The sequence below is a fragment of the Lampetra fluviatilis genome, chromosome 23 (assembly GCF_964198595.1).
Source record: "Lampetra fluviatilis chromosome 23, kcLamFluv1.1, whole genome shotgun sequence".
Taxonomy (NCBI): domain Eukaryota; kingdom Metazoa; phylum Chordata; class Hyperoartia; order Petromyzontiformes; family Petromyzontidae; genus Lampetra; species Lampetra fluviatilis.
In genome coordinates this window covers 6010694-6032968 of record NC_136297.1, presented here as the reverse complement: position 1 = coordinate 6032968, position 22275 = coordinate 6010694, and the positions used below count along the sequence as shown (strand labels likewise).

Sequence of the window (22275 nt, the reverse complement as noted above, 5' to 3'; positions counted from 1 at the left end):
TAAGCGAAGCGGCCCGAAACCGCGTTTTGATTTCGTAGCGCGGATAAGGTTAAAAAGCGCCGCGTGCCATTGGAGGAGCCGGGTCACGTGGGGTTCCGCTGCTCGGCTTTGATTGGCCGGGGGCTGAGCCGCCGGACCTATGTGGTGTAGGGAATCTGAATGGGGAGCCCTGTGTAGGCCTCTGTGTGAATGGTCGCCGCGCACGTGTGGAATTTATCAATAAGCTTTTATAATTTTAATGTTTACCCGATGCGGTTATTAACCCACAGAAGTTATTACGGAGTTGTAACGTGAATGGTAACGCTCTAAACATTGAATATATGCCGTTATGTACAAAGGCAAACACCGGGTGGAGCGGTGGTGCAGTGGTTAGTGCACTGAAAAAATACTTTGATACCGGTAAAAAAAAGGTCCCATTTTGTTGAGTCCATTGTTAGCCGAACACCGCGCAATACATCCTGCCACGTGAGGTTCGATTCCCGGCCTCGGCTAACATCGATGGAGCATACCTGAACCCCCCCCCCCAACTCTTGCACAACCCCCACACTGATCAGTGCCTGGAAGTACAGTACAGTACTGTATTGCCAAATCCCTAAAACCGTGTGGGTATTCCGTCGTGCAGCAGTTGATTGTGAAAGGAAGAGGGGGGGGGGGGGTGTACTGTACATGACTCTTTGTTATACACTGCAGGCAGCACGGCTTTGGACGTGTCTCCAGACATTCTTGTAAGCTTTTATACGTTTCTTAGCGTGGCTGTTGGAGGCCACTCTCTTTTTCAGTCCGTGCACCGGTGTGTACAGCTACGATTCCTTTATACCCATGTTCGTGTCCGTGCTTACACTTACGTGGTTAGACCTGTGCGTGTGTGGTTACACCTGTGTGGATTTACACACACACGTGTGTGTGCGCGTGTGTTTACACGTGCGTTTTTGTGTGTCCTTAGATTTATGATGAGAAGGAGCTGCTGCAAGGGAAGCTGGATCTACTCAGCAACACGAACATGGTTGACTTTGCCATGGACGTAAATAAGAACCTGTACCCCAACCAAGACATCCCACAGAGTAAGCGAGAGACGACGGCCAGGTCCATGCAACACTTGGTCATTGTTATATATGTAAAACTTATTTCGTATGGTACGTACCCAACCGTGCCAATCGGAGGTGCGGGGAAGGACAAAAAAAACTAAACACTCGTGACCATGGTGGGAGTCCTAAACAAGTAATCCAAGCCGGTGGACCATGATTGAAGTGCACTGCGTAGACCACTAAACCGTGTTACTGTATTTACCACCACACAGTGGTGGTAGTACATATAGCCTATAAGCTCTAAATGCCGCTTCGAGACTTCTGATCTACACCTGTAAAGATACCACATCACCGCAATAGCGGCCCATTCTATGCAATCTCTGATCAACTTAAAGATTGCACTCGCAATCTTCAAATACCCCACTGGATTTGTTCCCACCTATTTCCCCCCTCTCGCGCTCTGTTCCCCCAGCAATCAAAACTTTCTGTGAAAGCCTCTGGTCAACCTTCGCTCAGTGGGAGGTTGCTAATTTTCCCGCCGCCATAGTCTAAAAGTATTTTCCCCAGCCATCCCTGCTCTTGACATCCTGCCCTAATTCAAGCACAGGCTAAAGTAATTTTTTTCCTTTGCCTAATGAGATAAAGTCCCTCTGTTTCTGTACAGCATCTCGAGCTGTGGTCACATTTAGACACTACATACATCCACATTGTGTGATGTTGCTTGTGCCTTGCAGCTCTCAAGGAGAAACGAGCACAGGTTGTATCTCAACTGAAGCAGCTTCAAGCGGAGACGGAGCCCATAGTGAAGATGTTCGAAGACGCGGAAGTCCAGAGGCAGATCCAGAACGCACGGTGACGTCTGCATGCACGCGCATGCTTCAGAATATCACAATCAGAATATTTACTTATACTGGAGGAATCCGATGAGCTATAAAGCTTTTTTTCACAAATGTCCAATAAGGTTCACAGATAACCTGTGAGCAAGTCCCTGTTAAGACCGGAATGGCACATGAGTGGGCCCTGTTGTCCGAACCAAAGTCCTGGCTACTTTTGTCTCTCAACTTTTGAAGTTCTCACAATGCACCAAGTGCTCAATTAAGGCTTCGTCGACCTAGGGGAGGTACATAACAACCTCAGATATTGCTGACCTGAAGTTGAGCTTGTGCAGAACCATAACCACTGAGCCACCGTGTGCACACATGCATACAAACTTTTACGTGAACACCATATACACATATACACATGTACAAATGCACAATGTACACATACACATGCCTATATCAGCATATCTCTCATCAATTATATTGTTAGCCAGTTCCCAAGTTATATAGTCTGCTACGTCAATAAATATATCGCAGCTACACTATTTGCTGCATTCGCTATATCGCCATTTAAATGACTATGAGCTTGATGATGACAATATCCGTGATCATGACAAACTATCTCTGTAGTTGCATTACTAGTGCATCATATTTTATATCTTACATCCCACCTGCTTCAGCTAAGAGAACCACGTACATTACCACGTACCTAACCACCTACATCGCCCATGTACACCTTCACCTACATCACGAAATATATCACCAACTACATCGCGAACCAAGCTACAATGGCAGCCACAGCTGATGTCTGGTGTGTCGCGTGATTGTGTCTCGTGCAGGGATGGACGGCAGCTCTTCGATTACCTGGCTGAGAACCACGGGGTGAGCGAGGGCGGCCGCGTCCCTTTCCTGAGGCAACAGGGGACACAGTGATCCCGCCGCAGCTGCATTGCTCTCCCCTGCTCACGTGACCACCACGGTGTTATGCTTAAGCACCCTTCGTGACTAGCAACACCGGCCCTGCCCACCAGAGCTCGTGTTGCTAGTGACCGCCAATACAAACTCAGTCGCCACCAACTCGTTCGTGTCGCTACCAGGACCAGCCCCATGAATACCAACCGGTTCTATGACATTACACCATTGGACATCCCCAGCTCAGCGACTACCAATTACAACTCTGTTCATTTCCAAATCAGTTCTCATGATTACCGACACCATTCCAGTGACCATCAAAGCCAGCTCAATTTGACTATGAAGTTAAGTATCCATGACCACCTACGACTACCAACATCAACCCAGTGCCGACCAACTCTGTTTAGTGACCGCGCTTGGCTAGCAACAGCAGCCTCGTGACCAAGCTGGGTTTCCTCATTGGCCTTGCTGAATGTATGGACGTTGAACTTCTTTTGCACCATACGTAGCCAACCGTGCTCGTCGGAGGTGCGGAGGAAGGACAACAAACTATACGCAAAAATCCGTTTTAAAGAAATCAGTTTTCAATGTAGATGATTTAAAGGTGCATAACCCCAGTGGCTTCCTAATATGGGAAGGAAGAGCGTTTCAGATGGCCGCAGAAGCGCATCCGAAAGTACACAATGGAGTTACCGTCTTTATTCGATGGTTGGCCAAAAGCCGCTGCAAGGATGATTGGCGGCTCTAGTTCCCCTGTCATTTGTGTATGGGGTTGTCAGCTGGCTTCTTCTGCGGTTCCCTTTTCTGTTGTCACTTGATGTGTATGGTTTAGTTTTTTTCTCTCGTGTTTTCGCCACTGCCGTTATGTTTCCCGCAATTAGATCTGCGATTTGAGATGCATTCACATTTAAACGAGTAAAGCTATAGGGTGTAAGCTTTAGTCTCGGCGTCGATGGCAGAATTGGCAGTAGCCTCCAATCACCGTTACAGGCTTTTGAAACCGACGCCACGTGGTTCGATAAAAAATTATAATTTGGGAAAATGGGAAAAGTTGCTCTAAATATCCTAATGTGATTAAACAAACTGAGTTATTCTACTTAAGTGGAAAATGCTGGTGATTTGTAGCCAAAGCTAATATTGATTGTGAGAGTTGATTCATCACGGCTTGTCCTCTCCTCTCCTCCCCGTCACGGACTTTGTCCTGCAACGACTCAGTTCCGAGCAGAGTACCTGGACACGCTCTACAAGTACGCCAAGTTCCAGTACGAATGCGGGAACTACTCGGGAGCAGCGGAGTACCTCTACTTCCACCGTGTGCTGGTACCACACCCCACTCGCATTGCACGTGTGTGAGAAACAAAGGCGGCTCGGCGTGGTGCTGGCCACCCACCCCCTCGTGTGCCGTACTGGCCTTCAAGGTGCTCGTTCACAGCACTTTCCCCAACAGTCTGTTAAGGCTATACGGGGGATCTTTGTCCTTGTGCGGTTCCCGCTCGTGGCCACCAAAAGCAGTGACGAATTATCTGAACCAGTCTGGGCCTCACCGAGTGACTCGGCCTGAAATGAGTATGCAGTGCTATGTGTTAACATCGCCACTTGAGAGTCCAAAGGCGGGCCAGGCATGGTGTTGGCCACCCATCCCCATTGTGTGCTGTGCCCGCCTCCATAGGTGGTCGCAAACAGCACTTCCTCCAACGCATCTGTTAATGCTACATGGGGGGAGATCTTTGTCTTTTTGTCTTTGTTCCCTGGCTTCATCAATTCACGCGGTTTAGTATAGTGAAGTATGGTTAAATAACCTCCACAACCAGCACATAGTGGGGAAGCCCTCATCCAGGGGTGGATTTACATTTACATCACCACATGCATCACCGCGTTAGTGTTAAAAGGCGCTTGTGTAAGCGATAGCCTAAGCTCGAAACAGTTTAAGCTTATGAGCTGTGTGCTTGTTTAGTAGAATGGGCATGTGAGCTGGTAATTTAGTGTCGCTGCGCATAAAATGTAATGGGTTCCGGAGACACTTGTAGAGGTAACTTTATTACGATACAACACTCCAACAGTCCTGATACTAATAGGGTTTTTCCCCTTTTTTCTGGCAACAAAACTGACACCTTTTGCAAGGAATCATGCTTACATTAACCACAATACTTGCAGTCAAATGCAAACAAAAAACAATACTCTGATACTATGTTACAGCCTAGGGACACAGCCTAGGGACACAGCCTCCTCCTAGCGTGCCTGACTCTGGCTACACTCTGGGGTCCTTGACACCACCGGTCGCCCTCGCCCATTGCGGTTGTCACCCCCCACCCCTACTCCCCCAACCCCCTTCCAGGTCCCTGCCAACGACCGCAATGCTCTGAACTCGCTGTGGGGAAAGCTGGCGTCCGAGATCCTGATGCAGAACTGGGAGGCGGCCATGGAGGACCTGTCCCGGCTCAAGGACACCATCGATAACAACGTGCGTTGCTGGGAGAGACATGGGGCAGCTTGCTTAGGGCATGGGACTTAGGTTCACAATGACCGTGTCTATGCCGTTGAGGTACCGGACGGACGATATCTTTGGGTGAAGCCGTGGGTGTATTTCGTTAGGCCTATATTGTCCATTTAGTTGCCGCAGAAAACACACGGCGAAAACCTTGGGTTCAAGCCCCAAGGCTTGGTGTGTCTCCATAGGCTCGTAATGGCTACTTGGGAGCCACAGAGACGGACGGAGCTGTTGATTGCTTGAGCCTTCTTGAGTGCATCTCAACTCCACTGCCCCCAGTAATCGTGTCCAATATATTTTTGTGTCCAGATTTTGCCACTAGGTGGCAGTTGTATCATGTGCTGAAAGATGGCTGTGGCACCCTTGCACTTTTGAATGTGGTTGTCAATTTTTGTCGTGTTGCTACAATGCATTAATGTTGTTGCCGTGTTGTCATTGCCACGCTCTTGTCGCGTTGTCACGCCGTTGTCGCCGTGTTCCGCCCGCAGTCGGTCAGCTCCCCGCTGCAGGCGCTGCAGCAGCGCACGTGGCTCATCCACTGGTCCCTCTTCGTGTTCTTCAACCACACAAAGGGGCGTGACAACATCATCGACCTCTTCCTCTACCAGCCACAGTGAGTGGCATAACACCGGGACTCGGGAAATGAAATGACTAGGACTTATGTAACACGAAGGCACAAACTTTTGGACGGCGTGTCGTGTCTTACAAGGATCCACTGTAATCCTTTCTTCGAACAACAGCTGCTATCCACCACTAAATGCCGGTGACCTTACCACGGCGTTTGTGCCAGACATTTGCATTTAGATGTTATCACGTGAAATGTGGAAGGCTCTGTGAGAGGTCACGGGAAAGACCCACATGTTATGAGTTAACTGACTGACGTGACTGGCAGATGCACCACCTGTGCTCCCCACTGTGCCAACTTGCTGGGTTTTAACCGTAGGACGCTCGTCTCGGTTATAAGGTTCAATATATATAGTATGTATTGAATCCATAAAACCCATAGCACACACACAAAGCTTTATATTTAGTCTTGCATGTGCATGAGAAAACTGCTGTTAGCGAGCACATTCCGCCCAGCATAAATGGGTACCACCTAAGGTAGAAACATTTGAGTCTCACGAAATTATTTGATAACTCGCTCTTTTAAAATGGTTATTGCATGATTCACTGTTATTGGCCATGTTAAATGAGATTGGAACCGCTAAAGTTATGCCACCTCATCTGGCACTGACTACGGAAATATCTGGTCTGGGCTCCTGGACTTCTATTAAAGCGGGAATGGCACACGAAGGGGGGGTGGTGTGATGCACACCACCATGCCTGGCCAACTTTGTCGCCTTTGTCTCCCCAAAGGCCACAAAGACGGTCACTTCCATCGCACGCTTTCAGATGCACTTCTGCAGCCGTCTGGAAATGTCCTTCCTTTCCATATTCGAAGGCACTGCAGCTATGCACTTTTAAATCTAGATTGAAAACGAATTTCTTTAGAACTGCTTCTTAGGTTGCTGTTTTTTCCCCCCCACCCACACCTCCGATTAGCATGGTTGGCTATGTACGGTGCGAAAGAAGTTCAACTTTACATATTTACAAACCACACTCGGGCACTGATATTTACTCGGTTGACTTAAGTGAGGCCTAGGGTAAGTCCAGATATCACTTGCCACGAGCGATTTGCCCCCTGTTTTCAGATAATCTGACAAATTGGAATATCAGGCCTTGATACAAAAGGGCAGATAATGAGAATGTTTTGCTCATTTACAATTGATCCGGAAACACGTGCCATCACTTCCACAATTTCCCCCATCTAAAGGAGTTGTCGCGTGGCATCGGGTGACGTCACTGTTGGGAGCGCGTAAGGCATTTTACATGCGTGCACAATTCCCTTAAATATTCAGAAATATAAAATTCTGATTAAATAAAAAATGCATCTGACACTTACCCCATTCTTTCCTTATTAGTCACCATTGTTAGCCTTAGCCAGGAATCGAATTTATGCTGCTGGGTTTGTAGCGCAATGCCATAACCAGTACACCACCACTCTCTCCCTCATACAAGGACAAATATCCCCCCTATGTAACTTTCCACCCTTGGGAAAATTGCTGTTAGCGAGCAGCTATGAAGGCCGGTACGGCACACGACGGGGGTGGGTGACCAACATCACGCCCAGCCACCATTATCTCCCTGGTGCTGATGTTTACACACTTCTCCAGGTCTTAATTTATGGCTGAGTCGACCTAGGTTCCCCTCATGCATACACGTTGACACATGCGCAGTCTGTTACACAAATGCTGATCCACACGTACAAACACTAACGTGAACTCGTGTACACACACACACAAACACTACCCTCACAAAAATGAATGCACACTCATACTCGGACACGGAGTGACGGTTTTCATGATCATGCACACGCGTGCATTCATTCTCACACCCACGCATACAAACCTAAAAATAGTGTGCACTCACACAGACGTTATATACAAACACGAATGCACACACCAACACAAAAATCATATACCCTTCAACAAAGACATCCCTAATAGTCTACAACGACTGTTGTGGCAAGTACTGTGACGGTGCACGGGATGGTGGGTGGTGCCGTGTGGCCGGCACCACGCCCCACCACTTGTTTCCCCAGTGCTGGTGCTTACACACTGCAGCAGGTACACGCACCTCAGATTAGCGCGGTTGGCCATGTATAGTGCGAAAGAAGTTCAACACACATACACATGTACACTGTTAAGTCGATGCACGTTCACTCACCCGCACCTGTAACACGAGGCTTTCATTTGGCTGCAAGTGGGAGACTGAAGGCCAACGTCCGTGCAACAAATGGTTAAGGCTGCTGCATCCCCCTCCCCCACCACCTCGGTGAGGCTGCATGGAGAGGAGCGATACAAATCGATTAGAACATGAGGTAGCTCATTAAATAGTTTAAGAAGAGATGGCGTCACGCGAGACTTTGGCTAGGGTTACTCGCGTGGCTGCTCGTAACGGGACGCCCTTCCCCCCCCCACCGCTCATCCACTCCGCAGCGCGCTCTCTTGCTGACTCCCTACCACCACCCTCTCCCTCCTCGCCAATCCCTGCACTTCCAAACACTGGCTTAACCTCTTTTAGAGTGACGAGTTGGATTCCAAGCGACTGCAAGCCCATGCTTGGACGGCCCGTGCCGAGCCAACTTTGAGCCCTCTGCAATAATAATGAGCTCTACCTATCCAGAAGAGCCTCGCTGCCGTTTCAGCAGGGTCCTGCTGCTTTGGGAGTTTTGGTTAAATTCCATTTTTGCGAGTTTGGCTGCTTCTGAGAGTAAACTAGAGAAATGGATACAGGGGTGGGTGCAGGAGGGTGTATCACTCGAAGCTCCGCACAGATGGATGCAAGAATACACTGCCCTGCTGCCATCTGGCTATGTGGCACAACCCACGCCTCGAACACCTGGTCCTCTCAGATCGTTCCCATATGAGTGCGAGCAAGGCTCGACCTCGCACCGCTTCCTCTGTCGGACGTGATCGAGCGCGTCGATGGCGAATTGAATCTCTCAACATGGCCAGTGGGTCACAGCAGAAATTGGCAGTGCCATCAGTGGTGATGAAACGTCTTCCATTTGCTGTGTACAGCCCCCAAAAAAGTGTACATGAATACGCGATAACCTTTTGAATGGCGAGCGCGTGCGTATATCATCTATGGTTTTTAAAATCGGCACGTAGTGATTAGCAGGGCCTTGCGATTCGATGAAATGTCACAATTCCTGGGTCACGGTTCTATTCAGTAATTTATTCTTTTCAGTTTTGTTTTTACTGGGTGTCTTGTGTGTTCTGTCTCATTCCATTAGCCTAGTGGTGATATTTTTATTTATATATGTGATTCTAGATTTGAAGCTTTCGTGACTGCAAGGATTCATACTCTTAGTTCTTTCAGTAAAGTCACGTAGGTAAAAAATGAAATTAAAATTAATAAAAATAAAACAATAAAAAATCACGACGTTTCGGAGGCAACACAAGTCTCCGTCATCAGGTGGGACAGTCACAGCCAGATTTGCTGCATCAAGTGAGGCAGGGATTCAAGATGCAAGCACTTAAATACAAGTTGAGGGGGGGGGGAGCTTATCAGGATGTGGTAGCCAATGTCGTGATTTTTATTTTATTTGTATTAATTTTAATTTAATTTTTTACCTACGTGACCTTACCGAAAGAACTAAGAGTATATATGATTATATGTATAATCAGGGGCACTTCTGTGGCTGAAAGACTCCTCGTACCGTTTTGGGTCATGTGGGTTGTTTGACCATACTTCACTATGCCGGTCAATGCAGGTTGGTCGAGGAATACTTCAGATATAATTCACAACAGATTTTAGCCATGGCCCGTAATCAAACTGTGGACGCCATTGTTCATAGCACGGTTGACTAACCGCCGTGCCACCATTCCACCCAAACAGTTGCGTGTAAATTACATTACTTGTGAAGAAGCTTGCACACTCCATTCGATGCAAGTATCTTGAGCGAAAGAATATATTTTAATCGATGGGATCATTACATGCCCAGTTAAAAAAACTTGTACGAAAGCCGCAACAAAGTTTTTATACGCCTTCCAGTCTTGGCAAGCGTCACACCGATTCTGAACCTCTGGACTCGCACCAGGCCAGTGACCCACTTCCTGTGCTGCCGTACCTTTTTTGGAACCACCACGCTGCCCCATGCGTTGACAGGTCTCGTGGCACCAACACAGGCAAAGCTTCACAAGGCTTTGCGGCACTGCAAGGGCCTCCATGGACCCAGTCGACATGCGTTGTTATTCTTTGCGCTACTATTGGTTAACCCTTACGTATTAATGTGCGGTTGCCCACCAACGGTAATTGAAAGTCCTATGTGGCCATCAGTAAGTGAAAGGTTCTTCCACCCATTGGCCTACAACACTTGGTATATCACATTTGGTGGTGCAATAGGCGGCAGATTGGCACTCCTGCCTCACGGCAAACAGCGCCTGGGTTCCGATTCCTGATCGCGGTGCCTTTCGAGTGCAGTTTTATATATTCTCTCCCCTGTTCTGTAACGGGTTTCCTGCTGTAGCTATGAATGCTACAATGTTATTGGCCTTGGTTCTTTTGGTAAAGTCACGTAGAAGGGAAATAATAAAATATAAAAAATAAACATAATAAAATACAATTCTCACGACGTTTCGGCCACAACGCAAGCAGCCGTCCTGCGTTGTGGCCGAAACGTCGTGAGAATTGTATTTTATTATGTTTTATTATTTTCTTATTTCCCTTCTACGTGACTTTACCGAAAGCACCAAGAAGATGAATCCCTGCAGTCACGAAAGCTTTAAATCGAACTTTTATGTTATTGGCGTTGGTCAAACGTTAAAATGTAACGGGATCCACCCCCCCCCCCCCCCCCCCCAAGTAAAAGAGTCTTCTGACTCAGATGTGTCTCTCCTGGGTAAATATGTAATTTAATATCTTATAAATTACAGTCGTCGTTTGCTTGCTCCCCCCCCCCCCGCGTTGCGACTGGGAGTCGGCCGCGAGCTCTGCGTTGGCATTGACCGTGCGTTCCCCTTCCCGCCATCCATCCCTCCCCGCTGCCATACTTCACCCCTGGAGACCAGCCTGGCCTCGGCGAGCATCGCCCTTCGAAGCGCCCCGCAACTTTTGCCAAGATTCCACGTCCCCGATGGCCACACGTGCGCGAGCATTCGCAGGCTCATCGATCGCCGGCTTAAAAGTGGGGCGGATTGAGAGAAATAATACATTTAAATCAAAACAGGGGTTACGTTCCCCCCTTTTAGCGAGTTTCTGAAACGTCCCCCGTGTCACCCGGGGTTTTATCGTTGTTGTGGAAAGTTGATCTTGGCAAGGGTGGCGCACGCGCGCGCGCGCGCGCGCGCGCGCGCGTGTGCATTGAGTGTCTGTGGGTAAGAGTGGGTGTGTGTGTGCGCGCGCATGTGGGCAGCGGTGGCGCAGTGGTTGGCACGTTACGCTACGAATCCGGCGATCCAAGTTCGATTCCCGCGCGCGACCAATAACCGTGGCAAACATTTAAACAGGTCCAAGGCCGCCCCTAGGTCGACCCAGCCTCAAATTAGTACCTGGTGCGTTGTCTAAACATCGCCACTTGGGAGACAAGGCGGCTGGGCGTGGTGTTGGCCACCCACCCCCTCGTGTGCCATGCCGGCCTTCATAGGTGCTCGCTAACAGCACTTACCCCAACAGTCTGTTAAGACTATACGGGGATATTATAATATTTTTTCTTTTTTTGAGTTCTTACACAGGTGGTGCCTCTGCCAATCATCTCAGTCAGTCAACCCATAGCACCTGGGTCTCTCCCATGATCTGCAAGCGGGCCTTCGACACTTCACATGACCTCAAATTGCACCTAGCTTGGCACAGGCGCTGTGGTGACGTCACCACCACTCGGTGGCGAATGGCGGCTGTGTTGCATGAGTGTCTGTGTGAGTGTGGGTGAGAGTGTGAGTGTGGGTAAGAGTGTGCACAAGTGTGATAGTGAATCTGCATGAGAGAGTATCTGTGTCTGCGTGTGTGTGATAGAGAGAGTGGGTTTTGTGTGTTTGTATGGCTGGTAATGTTACAGAAGAGTGAGCGTACTGCAGTTTAATCCCGGCGGCTCTGGTTTAATTCCTGGCCCTCCCCTGGGTAGACTCAGCCTTAATTTAATACCTGGTGCGGCGTTTGTGCCATTATCACGGAGGAGACAAATGCAGCTGGGCGTGGTGCCGGCCACACAAACCACTCTTGTGCTGTCGGTCTGCCTTAATAGCTGCTCACTAACATCACTTGCCTTAACAGAGTTTGTTGGGTGTGTATGCGCACGCGCACTGCACTCAAGCACACACGCACTCAAGCACACACGCAAACACGCAAACACGGCAGAGTGAACGCGTCGCGGGAGTGCTTGCGCTAACGGGCGGCTGACGTAATGCTGGGCGGGTTCGTTAGCGGTGCCACTGGGCTGTCTGCCAGCATGGCTAATTAAACGGGGTAGGGCGGTGGCTGGGCTGGCTGATGGGAGAGGTGGAGGTGGGGGGGACGATGACAAAGGAGCGAGCACTGCATCCAGCGGTGATTAATAACAGCCTGAGACCCTTTCCAATCAATAACTCTCCCCTCCTTGCTCGTTAATGTAAAAGTACGCCCGAGTTGAAACAATTCTTTGCCTCTCATTGCACTGCGCGCACTATCTCTGCCTTTCAATCACCCTAGCGATCGCCGTTGCCTCCCCCCCCCCCCCTTTCCCGCCGCCAACTCGCTCATGTGCACGCAATCTTTGAGGAGCTGTCCTCTTTCTCACTTACGTGTCACTTCGCTCTCCGTGTCTGTCCATCCCTTTCCTCGTCGCTATCCGTTTCTCGCCGGCGCTCTCCGTCTCGCTTTCACTCGCTTCACAGTCTCTCTCGCGCACGCGCGCACCTCTTGCTTAATGTCACTCCAAATCTGTCTCGCATGCTCTCGTAACTTGCCATGCGGTTCAGTGGGTGGGTGAGTGTCTTGTTGTGACCTGCAGTTTTGGTGATTTACTTATGGGAGGCCTTTGTCCAGGAGTCGATAGATTATGGCTGTTGATGATGATGTTGATTTGCGCACACATTTAATAGTCTCCCTGTCTGTCTCTTGTTTCCCATTCTCACCCCACATCGGTGGGTTCTTGTTTGCTCGATTAGAGGTTATTAACCGACTCCAAAAATATATCCCTTTTAGCTGTGTGGGTTGAGGCAAGGGCTGTTAGTGAGTGCCTATTTAGGCTAACACAGCGCATATGGAGGTCTTATAACCAGCACTATTCATGCTGGACCAGCTGCCGTTGTCTCAGCCACTGCTGATGTTTACGACACAACCACCACTATACCAGACACTAGTGTTGGGCTGAGTCAATCTAGGGTACACCCTTGCCAGATTCAGATTGCAGTTGTCCATTGGGAATGATCATTATGATTACGATGGCTGACATCGGTAATATATCGCGCCAACTAATTGCACTCCCCTCTCCACATTCACAGCCACTGTTTGCCAAAAAGTGGCGGTGACGTCTCTGGTATTTGTGCCAGGCTAGGTGCACTTTGAGGTCGCATGAAGTAGTACAAAACTTGCTGGTAGGGGGTCACAGGACAGGCCCAGATGTAATGGGGGCTAACTTGGGTGACTAGAAGATGCATCGCCCGTGCTGTGTTCTAGCCACGCGGCGCTCTGCTCACCGTTATAAGCATCGGTCGTCCACCCTCTTTTACGGTTGGAGGGCGGCCACCTCCAACTTGCGCTGTAGCGTCCTTCACGAACTCCTCCACAGAGGCCGACCATGTACTTATTTACAACAACAACAACAACCGCCATTCGCCACTAAGTGGCGGTGACGTCACCACGACTTATTTACGCACACACAGTGACATACATTAGCACTTGCACACGTACAGTAATTTGTAATCGTTGCTATGCAGGCACACATACTGATCTCGTACACTTTTCAACTGCATCTCTCACTCTCAAGTGTGTCGCATGTACACACTCGCAATCTCTCCTTTTCGCCTGCTCACTCTCGTAATGCATTTCAAGGACGTTCTGTGCAGGCCTGGGAGCCAGCGATTGTTATTTCATTATATATATGTACAAAATATGTTAAAATAAATGGAAAAACCTTTCAGGAGCCACGCGGTAATCCATCCCCGCTGCGATGAATGCGATGTGAGGCCCTGGCCCCTGCTGGGGCGCGTGGGATGACCCAATCTGGTGGTGGCCTCTCACCTTCCCGGGCTGTGTCACGCGACAAGGAGGCGGGTAGTGGGAAACATGGGTGGTGTAGGGAAACGTAACCCCTATTAACTCATTATGGTGGCCCGCATGTGGCCTGTTGCCAACTCCACCCTCCATCTAAGCAGTCTTTATTTAGGTTCTCAGCTGTGCCAGCTTGGTCCTCCGTTCACCTCAGTCATCATTTGTATCTTGCAGGTACCTGAACACGATTCAGACCATGTGCCCCCACATCCTGCGCTACCTGACCACCGCCATCATCGCCAACAAGGATGCACGCAAGAGGCGACAGGTGCTCAAGGACCTGGTGAAGGTCATCCAGCAGGTGGGCATCCACACACGTGTGCGTTGTCTTTGTGTCGTTGTTGTAGGTGCTTGGCGCGTGTGTGTGTGTGTGTTTACGCGCGTCCCTGTTTGTGTGGGGAGCTATAGTGTAGTGGTTAGCGCACTGCGCTACGAACTTTGCCACCAGACTTCCATTCCCCCTCACGACCAATAACGGTGACGAATATTTGAATCGGTCATAGGCCTCCCTCGGGTCGACTTCAATGAGTACCAGCGCCGAGGAGATGAAGGCGGCCAGCCGGTCACCATTCAGGCCTTCTTCGTAGCTGCTGGCCTATTTGGAGTTTGCATGTTCTCCCCGTGGTCGCGTGGATTTTTCTCCGGTCCTCCGGTTTTTCCCTCCACATTTTGAATCGTGCACTTGAGAGTATTTGGCTGCCATACATTTCCACACGATAAGCCACTTCATTGAGCTATCATTTGTGGCCAGGTCACTTCTGAAAAAATTAACCCGTAAAAACAAAGTTTTTCACTATAAATCCTTTATATGCGTGGCATCGGTTTTATTTTATTATTCATTTCTGTTTTTCTTGAGTAAGAGTTTCATTTTTATCACATTGGTATTTTAAATTAAATATGAAAAAAAAAAAATTCCTAAAAAGTGGAAAATTTTGGAATTTTTTTTCAAGAAAATAAATTGTCACGCACAACGAGTCTGTGTGCAAAATGTCAGCTCGATTGGATCACGGGAAGTGGGTTATAAAACGACCAAGAGATTTGCACGGTCGTAAACACGCAAGCAAGCAAGTGAACTTAATATAAGTGGGGCCTTACTTGGTAACATAAAAAATAGTTTAGTTTTAATATGGAAGATGTTTTTGTTTTTTTTGCTGCAGGAGTCGTACACATACCGCGACCCCATCACGGAGTTCGTGGAGTGTCTCTATGTCAACTTCGACTTTGACGGCGCGCAGAAGAAGCTGCGGGAGTGCGAGACGGTACGACAACAGCCCTGGGCTCTTTCCTCCGCCACATCGTCGCGAGATTATTTTCCCACCCGCTGCTTAATTCCAGTTGTGTCATCGGCGTGATCCTTCGTCGGGCACCGCACACATAACATCCATGTGGCTGCGGGAAAGATGATTTGCCAAATAAAAAAAAAATGTTTTACGTTTTGCCAGGAGATGGGAGCACATCTGTTAAGATGAGCACATAAAACGCAGTCTTATTCTCCCAAGGGTAACGTGGGTTGCATCACAAAAGTCAAAGATCATGGCATCGATTAAGTTGAACCAGACTGTGAGAGCAAATCAGATGAACTGGTGACAAAAAATGGTTCAAAGTGACTATTACATTCTTAATGGATTTTTTTTGCACATTGATGAAATAAGTAAACATATCATGAAGTTGTTTATGTAACGTCCACGCTCGGTGCACCACCGATATATATGCTCTGTGTGCAGATCACTGATAAGACCTCAATACTGGAATGTGCCATATTCAGTCACAAGCACACATCCCAGCTACTGCTTGCTAAATTTAAATAACGCATCCACCCCTATACACACAAAGTTTGTGATTGACATGCAACAAACAATCGTTGTGGGCCTTTAAAAGGTGCTGCTTTCCGTGGCTGAAGACTTCCGTTGAAGCGACTTCGCAAGTAGTTCCGTAATGTCAACTTCCACGGCCCGTTTTTGGCGTGATATTGCACTGCTTCTTGCGAGCTCTTTAGAGTTCCGAATGGGGAGAGGGAGAAATTACTACAAGAGCTTGGCTGCATTTTTCGATTTAAAGCTTTCGTGACTGCAGGGATTCATCTTCTTGGTTCTTTCGGTAAAGTCACGTAGAAGGGAAGTAATAAAATAATAAAAATAAAACATAATAAAATAATTCTCACGACGTTTCGGCCACAACGCAAGCAGCCGTCCTCAGGTGAAGAACAGGTCTGTCGAGAAGACAGACTCATCTGATGGTCAAGAAGACAGACTCTGTCTTCTCGACAGACCTGTTCTTCACCTGAGGACGGCTGCTTGCGTTGTGGCCGAAACGTCGTGAGAATTCTTTTCTAATGTTTTAATTTTATTATTTTATTACTTCCCTTCTACGTGACTTTACCGAAAGAACCATGAGCTTGGCTGCACTTGCTGCTACCTTCGATTGCGGCCCCCGTGTTGGAGGGCGATGATGATGATGCAACCGTGCAGACCGCGGGGGCGGTCGCAAGCCAGCTTCTATGCAACAACCTCGTTAGCGCTCGCATTCATCACGCACCCGGGCCTTGGTGGGGTGGGGCGGGTTGGTGGTGGAGTGTCTTGCATAAATTCTAAAGTGTAAATATTATTTCAGCTGTAGTTGGTTCCCAGTAAGTGGCGTTAAAATGTTTTTTTTACTTTGCCCGCATTTTTTTTTACTTTTCACGAGGCAGTAAATTCAACCTAAGTAGGTTGATAACGCTTAATTTATTGTTGCCATTTGTTTGTTTGTGGGGCGGGTAGGCAAAGTGTGTAACGTTGTGTGCGGTAGTTGTCTTGATGCATGTGGGTCGGATGAGCGAGCCTGTATTTTTTGTGTGATTGGGTGTTATATACATTTACATGTGTGTATGGATGTTGGGGAGTGGTTGTGTTGCAGTTGCACACTGCGTTTTTTACTTTGGTCGCCCGAGTTTTGATTCCCTGTCGTGGTTAATGACATGGGTGAGGTTTATCAGAACCGAACTAGGCCTCTCTTAGGTCAACTCTGCCTTACATGAGTACTTGGTGCGGGCTGTATGTTAGCATCAACACCGGAGAGACAAATGCGGCCGGGCATTGTGCTGCTTGCTAACAGCACTACATGGGGAATCTTTGTATGCGCACATTCTTTAGAATTAGGTGCTGGTAGTCAGCACAGACACATTACACTTATTCAACAACAACAACCGCCATTCGTCATTAAGTGGCGGTGATGTCATCACAGCACTTTTGCCAGGCTAGGTGCACTTGAGGCCATGTGAAGTGTCGAAAGCTCGCTGGCAGGAGGTTATGGAACATACCCAGGTCCCGTGGTTTGATTGACTAAGATTACTGGCAGATGCGCACCACCTGTGCTCCGCACTGTCAACTTGCTGTGTTTTAGCCACCTGCCACTCTGCTCATTGTTGTGAGCATTGTTCCTCCGCCCTCCGTTGTTGCTGGAGGGCGACTGCCTCAAACACCCCGCAGCATCCTTCAAAAGCCTCCTCCATAGAGACCAATCTTGAGACCACTGGTATCAGTCATCAGCATGTCCAATCAGCTCCACATCCTTCTGTACCACATCAGTCTATCTTTTCTCTAGCTCGTGCCATGCTTGTTTAGCCCCCTTTATCTGGCCAAACTTACTTGGGTATGGGGTGGCTGGGCATGTAGGCTACATGACCCAGCCAAAGCAGCCTCGCCTGCCGGAGAAGGTCACTGATGGGACTGTGTCCAGATCTGTAAAGGATCTGTGAGCTCACACAATCCAGTCTGGTTAAACCCAGGATGGATCATAGGCAGGGCCAGCCTAAATGTTTAAAACCGGCACAGATTCCCCCGGGACACCCATGGAAACCTTAAACAATGGGGTTAAAGAAGTTGTTAAATTGATGTTAACCTGTTAAAATGTTCACATCTTCTTTGACTTGTACTGCACACACCCAGGGACATACTTTGCACACGCGAATGTCTGTACCCACACACGACGCACACATTAGACTTGTCCTGCAAACACCCTGTGCAGACGCCGCACGCACGCCTACACACACATGATCGCATACGCTCACACAGACGTGCACAACGCTGAGGGGACGAACTGCGTTACTGCTCCCACACCTCCACGTCCGCCCTAACAAACAGGGCCCTGTACACATAACCCCTGAGGGATGTATGCACACCCACGTGCACACACGCCCCCCCTCCCCAGGCCACTGAAAGCAGCATTGTTAGACCCAGGTCTGGGTTCTGTCCACTGAGGGCATAACACTGAGCATGCAGCCATGTACACTAACCATGCAACCTGGGCTGGGCCAGATCCAGAGGTCCTAAGGGACTTGGCTGTAGGGTTTATCAAGGTATATGTGTGTGTGTGAATGTGGGTGGGTCTCTGTATGTATGTATGTATCTGTGTGCATCTGTATGTGTCTGTGGGCCTCTCCTAGGTTGAATCAGCCTCAAATGAGTGAGGTGCGGTATGGAAACATCGCCACTAGGGAGACGAAGGGCGCCACGGTGGCGAGATGTTTACTGCCTCGCCTGGTACACAGGAGGTCGTGGGTTCGATCCCGACCCTGACGCCCGTTTATCTGGAGTTTGCATGCTCTCTCTGGTTGTGTGGATTTTTCTCTGGGTCCTCCAGTTTTTCCATCCACATTTAGAAGCATGCGTATAGAGTATTTGGCTGCTATGAATGCCCACACGATAAGCCACTCCGTTGCGCTCTCATGTGTGGCCAGTTTCCTTCTCAAAAAGAGCTATAAGGCTCAGTTGGCCTTACCTGGTATTTTTTTATATATATAGTAGTTTAAGGCGGCCGGGCGTGGTGCTGGCCACCCCACCCCCTCGTGTGCCATGCTGGTCTTCATAGGTGCTCGCTCATGGCACTTGCCCTAAAAGTCTATTAAGTCTATACGGGGAATCTTTGTGCTTGGGTGCATGTGTGTGACTGTGTGAGTTGGCGTGGTAGTTGGTTCTAACACTGAAACCCGGTTTCGGTTACTGGCAACGATCCATTTCATGTGATTTTGTTGCACACCTCCCTTAGGTCGACTTGAATGAGAAACCGGCGTGGCGTGCGAACATCAGCACCGTGGAAAACAAATACGTCCGCGCATGCAGGGTGCCGGACCCCATCACTCCGCTAACAGCACTTGCCCCAAACAGACTATTGAAGTCTATATGGGGGGATATTTATCTTTGTGTGTGCCTTTGCAGGTGTTGATCAACGACTTCTTCCTTGTCGCTTGCCTGGACGACTTTATCGAGAACGCCCGCCTCTTCATTTTCGAAACCTTCTGCCGAATCCACCAGTGCATCAGCATCAGGTGCTCCCATCCAGTCCGCTCCGGTCTCGTCAAGTTGTTTAGTCTCGATGAGGTTTTAGTCTGGTCTAGACCGGTCCAGTTTGGCCCGATCCAGTATAGTTAAGTGCAGTGCAGTCTGGCGTAGTTCTGTCAAATCCATTCCGTGTCTGCCTTGTCGACACAACTGTGTGTCACTCCAGGTGATGGTCCCCCGTCCAGTGTTTTGAAAGTAACTGAAGAGCTGAGAAGTTTTGTTCAAATGCCTTAAAAGTAACATTCAATCTAATTGTCGATGTTGTTCCAACGTTTACAGTCTTCGTGTATCGTTTATGAAATAAGGCACCTTGGTTCGGATTCAACATTGGCTGAGACTCTCCAGCAAGGCATGTCCTCATTAAGCAGCAGCCACCCACAAACAGTGCGGAGTAGCTACGCGTCGCGCCGCATTGCAGGCAGCGCTTCCGTCGGCTGACGTTAATGCCCATCAGCTGCGTCAAAAATGTGAATGCCGAAAGAGAGCATCAAATAACATTCGTGCCTGTCAATCCCCTGTGCGTCTCCCATGCATCCTCGCACTCCCTGTGCACGCGTCCTCTTCATACCCATGTGTCCCCGTGCATACCCCACGTGTTTACGAAGGTGTCCTTCCTATGTGCCCTTCCATGTTCCTCCCCATGCACCTCTGTGTCACATCTTTATGTCTCTCCCTGTGCATCTCTTTGCATCGCCACTTGTCCCCATGTCCGTCTTCTGTGTTTACCCCATGTAGCCCCCACCACGTGTACATCTGTGTCTGTTTCTCCCCATGTGTCCTCACGTATCCCTCGATATAACTCCCCTGTGCCTCCACTTGTCCCCCGTGTTTAGCATGCTCGCGGACAAGCTGAACATGTCCCCGGAGGAGGCGGAGCGTTGGATCGTGAATCTGATCCGGAACGCCCGGCTCGATGCCAAGATCGACTCGAAGCTGGTGCAGACCTTGAGCACCCACCCCGCCCACCTGCCCCCCACCCCCCCACCCACCCCGCCCACCTGCCCCCCACCCCCCCACCCACCTGCCCCCCACCCACCCACCCCGCCCACCTGCCCCCCACCCCCCCACCCACCCCGCCCACCTGCCCCCCGCCACCCCCCCACCTCCCCTGCCCCACTTTCACCCACTTGTGCTATGGGTATTGCATCATGTATGTGTGTATGTATGTATGTACGTACGTATGCATGTTGAACTTCTTTCGCACCGTACGTAGCCAACCGTGCTTATCGGAGGTGCGGGGGGAAGGACAGCAAATCAAACACAAAAAGCAGTTCGAAATGAATGAGTTTTCAATCTCGATTTAAAAGTGCATAGCTCCAGCGGCTTCCTAATATTGGAAGGAAGAGCGTTCCAGACGGCCGCAGAAGCACATCTGAAAGCGTGCGATGCAGTGCTCGTCTTTGTCGAGTCCATTCGAATCTCTTGCAGAGCAGTGCAAACCCTCTGCGGTAGAAAATGGCCCACTGAAGTGGATAGCACAGAGCTGCCTCTGAGATCCCTTTAAGTGATCTCGGGTCTACACAGTCGAGGGCAGCACTTTCCTATTGATCCTGCCACGTAGATTAATGCTCATGTGATAAACTGACATTTTGTTTTATTTTTCTGTGGCGCTGAGCTGTAATTTAACGAAATTAAGTGCAGAACCAAATTTTATATGATGGGAGGGTTTTTTTTTACTATTCCAGCGTTCAGAATGGCTGTGTCAGAGCCACTGGGCTAGGTGTGTCTCTCAAGGGATCCTTAATTGCCATGTTATATTCAGAAATTACTCAAGATTACACATTGCAATCATTGCCCCCTTCTGGCAGGTATACCCATTTGCAGTTCGTTGATGAGTCACTTTGTGCCACTCAGGGTCAGCTTCCATCCGGGGGTTCACCTAGGCTAGGAAAAACTACAACTCTGCACTGATCTTTGACGCTTACTTACATTATGGGCGCAATATAAATGCAAGGATTATTATGACTATAATTCCTCGCTGTGTTTGAGAGCCTGGGGCCTGTGCGTCTCTTAAAATGCTACGGTGTCGTTGCTGTATGTTTGGTTACTGCTTCTCGTGTGGTCGTTGTCGTTGCTTTGTGTAGTGGGGTCACTGTGGTTGTGGTTTGCTTTGTGTGTGGTTACTCTGTCGTATAATCGCCGAGTGGTTAATTCTGTACATGTTGTGGAGTGTAATCACTGTGTGCGGTGTATGGTGTAGTCACTGTAGTTAATTGTGTGTTTGCTGTGTATGTGTTGTTATGGTGTAAGTGCGCTCTTCATGTGTAATTGTCACGAATAATGCAGTTACTGTGTGGTCAATTGCTTGATTGCTGTGTGGTTAACACACTTTCTTCCACTAATCCCGACCGCAGCTTGGGCTGGACACTGGGGCTGGACACGAGCTTCATAGCTCGTCGGCTTCTTTCCAGCGTCAGTCACGTGTCTTATTTGCGGACGTTAAATGTGCTGTCACCTGTTGCCTTGCAGGGCCACGTGGTGATGGGCAACAACGCAGTGTCGCCGTACCAGCAGGTCATCGAGAAAACGAAGAACCTCTCCTTCCGCAGCCAAATGATGGCCGTCAACATCGAGAAGAAAATGTCTCAGAACAACCGCGTGGAGGTGGGTGGGGGGGCGGGCGGTGTGCGGGGAGAGACGCGGAGGTAGCGCCGGAGAGAGGACATAAAGCGTGAGAGACAACTCGAGCTTTGTACGAGGCTCTCGCGCTTTTTATAGAGGGGGCTCTAAAGATGCACCGCGTGGCCTGTCGGGGGATTGGACCATCCAACCTTTGCTACTCAGCGGCCGTGCCTCGCAAGCCACCGGATAAGACGAAACGGCATGCTCTTGAACGCCGCTTGGGCTTTTATTCGTTGACGATTACAGTCCGTCGTTTTGTCCGACAAGACCTTTAGGGCCGGCAGTACTTGGTTCATGGC

General features: G+C 49.2%; 1 protein-coding gene across 1 annotated transcript in view; it reads left to right on the top strand.

Moving 5' to 3' along the window:
- EIF3E (eukaryotic translation initiation factor 3 subunit E) overlaps positions 1–22275 on the top strand; it is a 28275-nt gene that overhangs the window by 230 nt on the left and 5770 nt on the right. The window contains exons 2-12 of the mRNA XM_078866918.1: positions 944–1061; positions 1760–1877; positions 2686–2728; positions 3974–4078; positions 5094–5219; positions 5735–5859; positions 14211–14337; positions 15194–15295; positions 19232–19341; positions 20188–20290; positions 21824–21958. Coding sequence (XP_078723044.1) covers positions 944–1061; positions 1760–1877; positions 2686–2728; positions 3974–4078; positions 5094–5219; positions 5735–5859; positions 14211–14337; positions 15194–15295; positions 19232–19341; positions 20188–20290; positions 21824–21958 — 1212 coding nt within the window. The remainder of the gene's footprint in view (positions 1–943; positions 1062–1759; positions 1878–2685; positions 2729–3973; positions 4079–5093; positions 5220–5734; positions 5860–14210; positions 14338–15193; positions 15296–19231; positions 19342–20187; positions 20291–21823; positions 21959–22275) is intronic.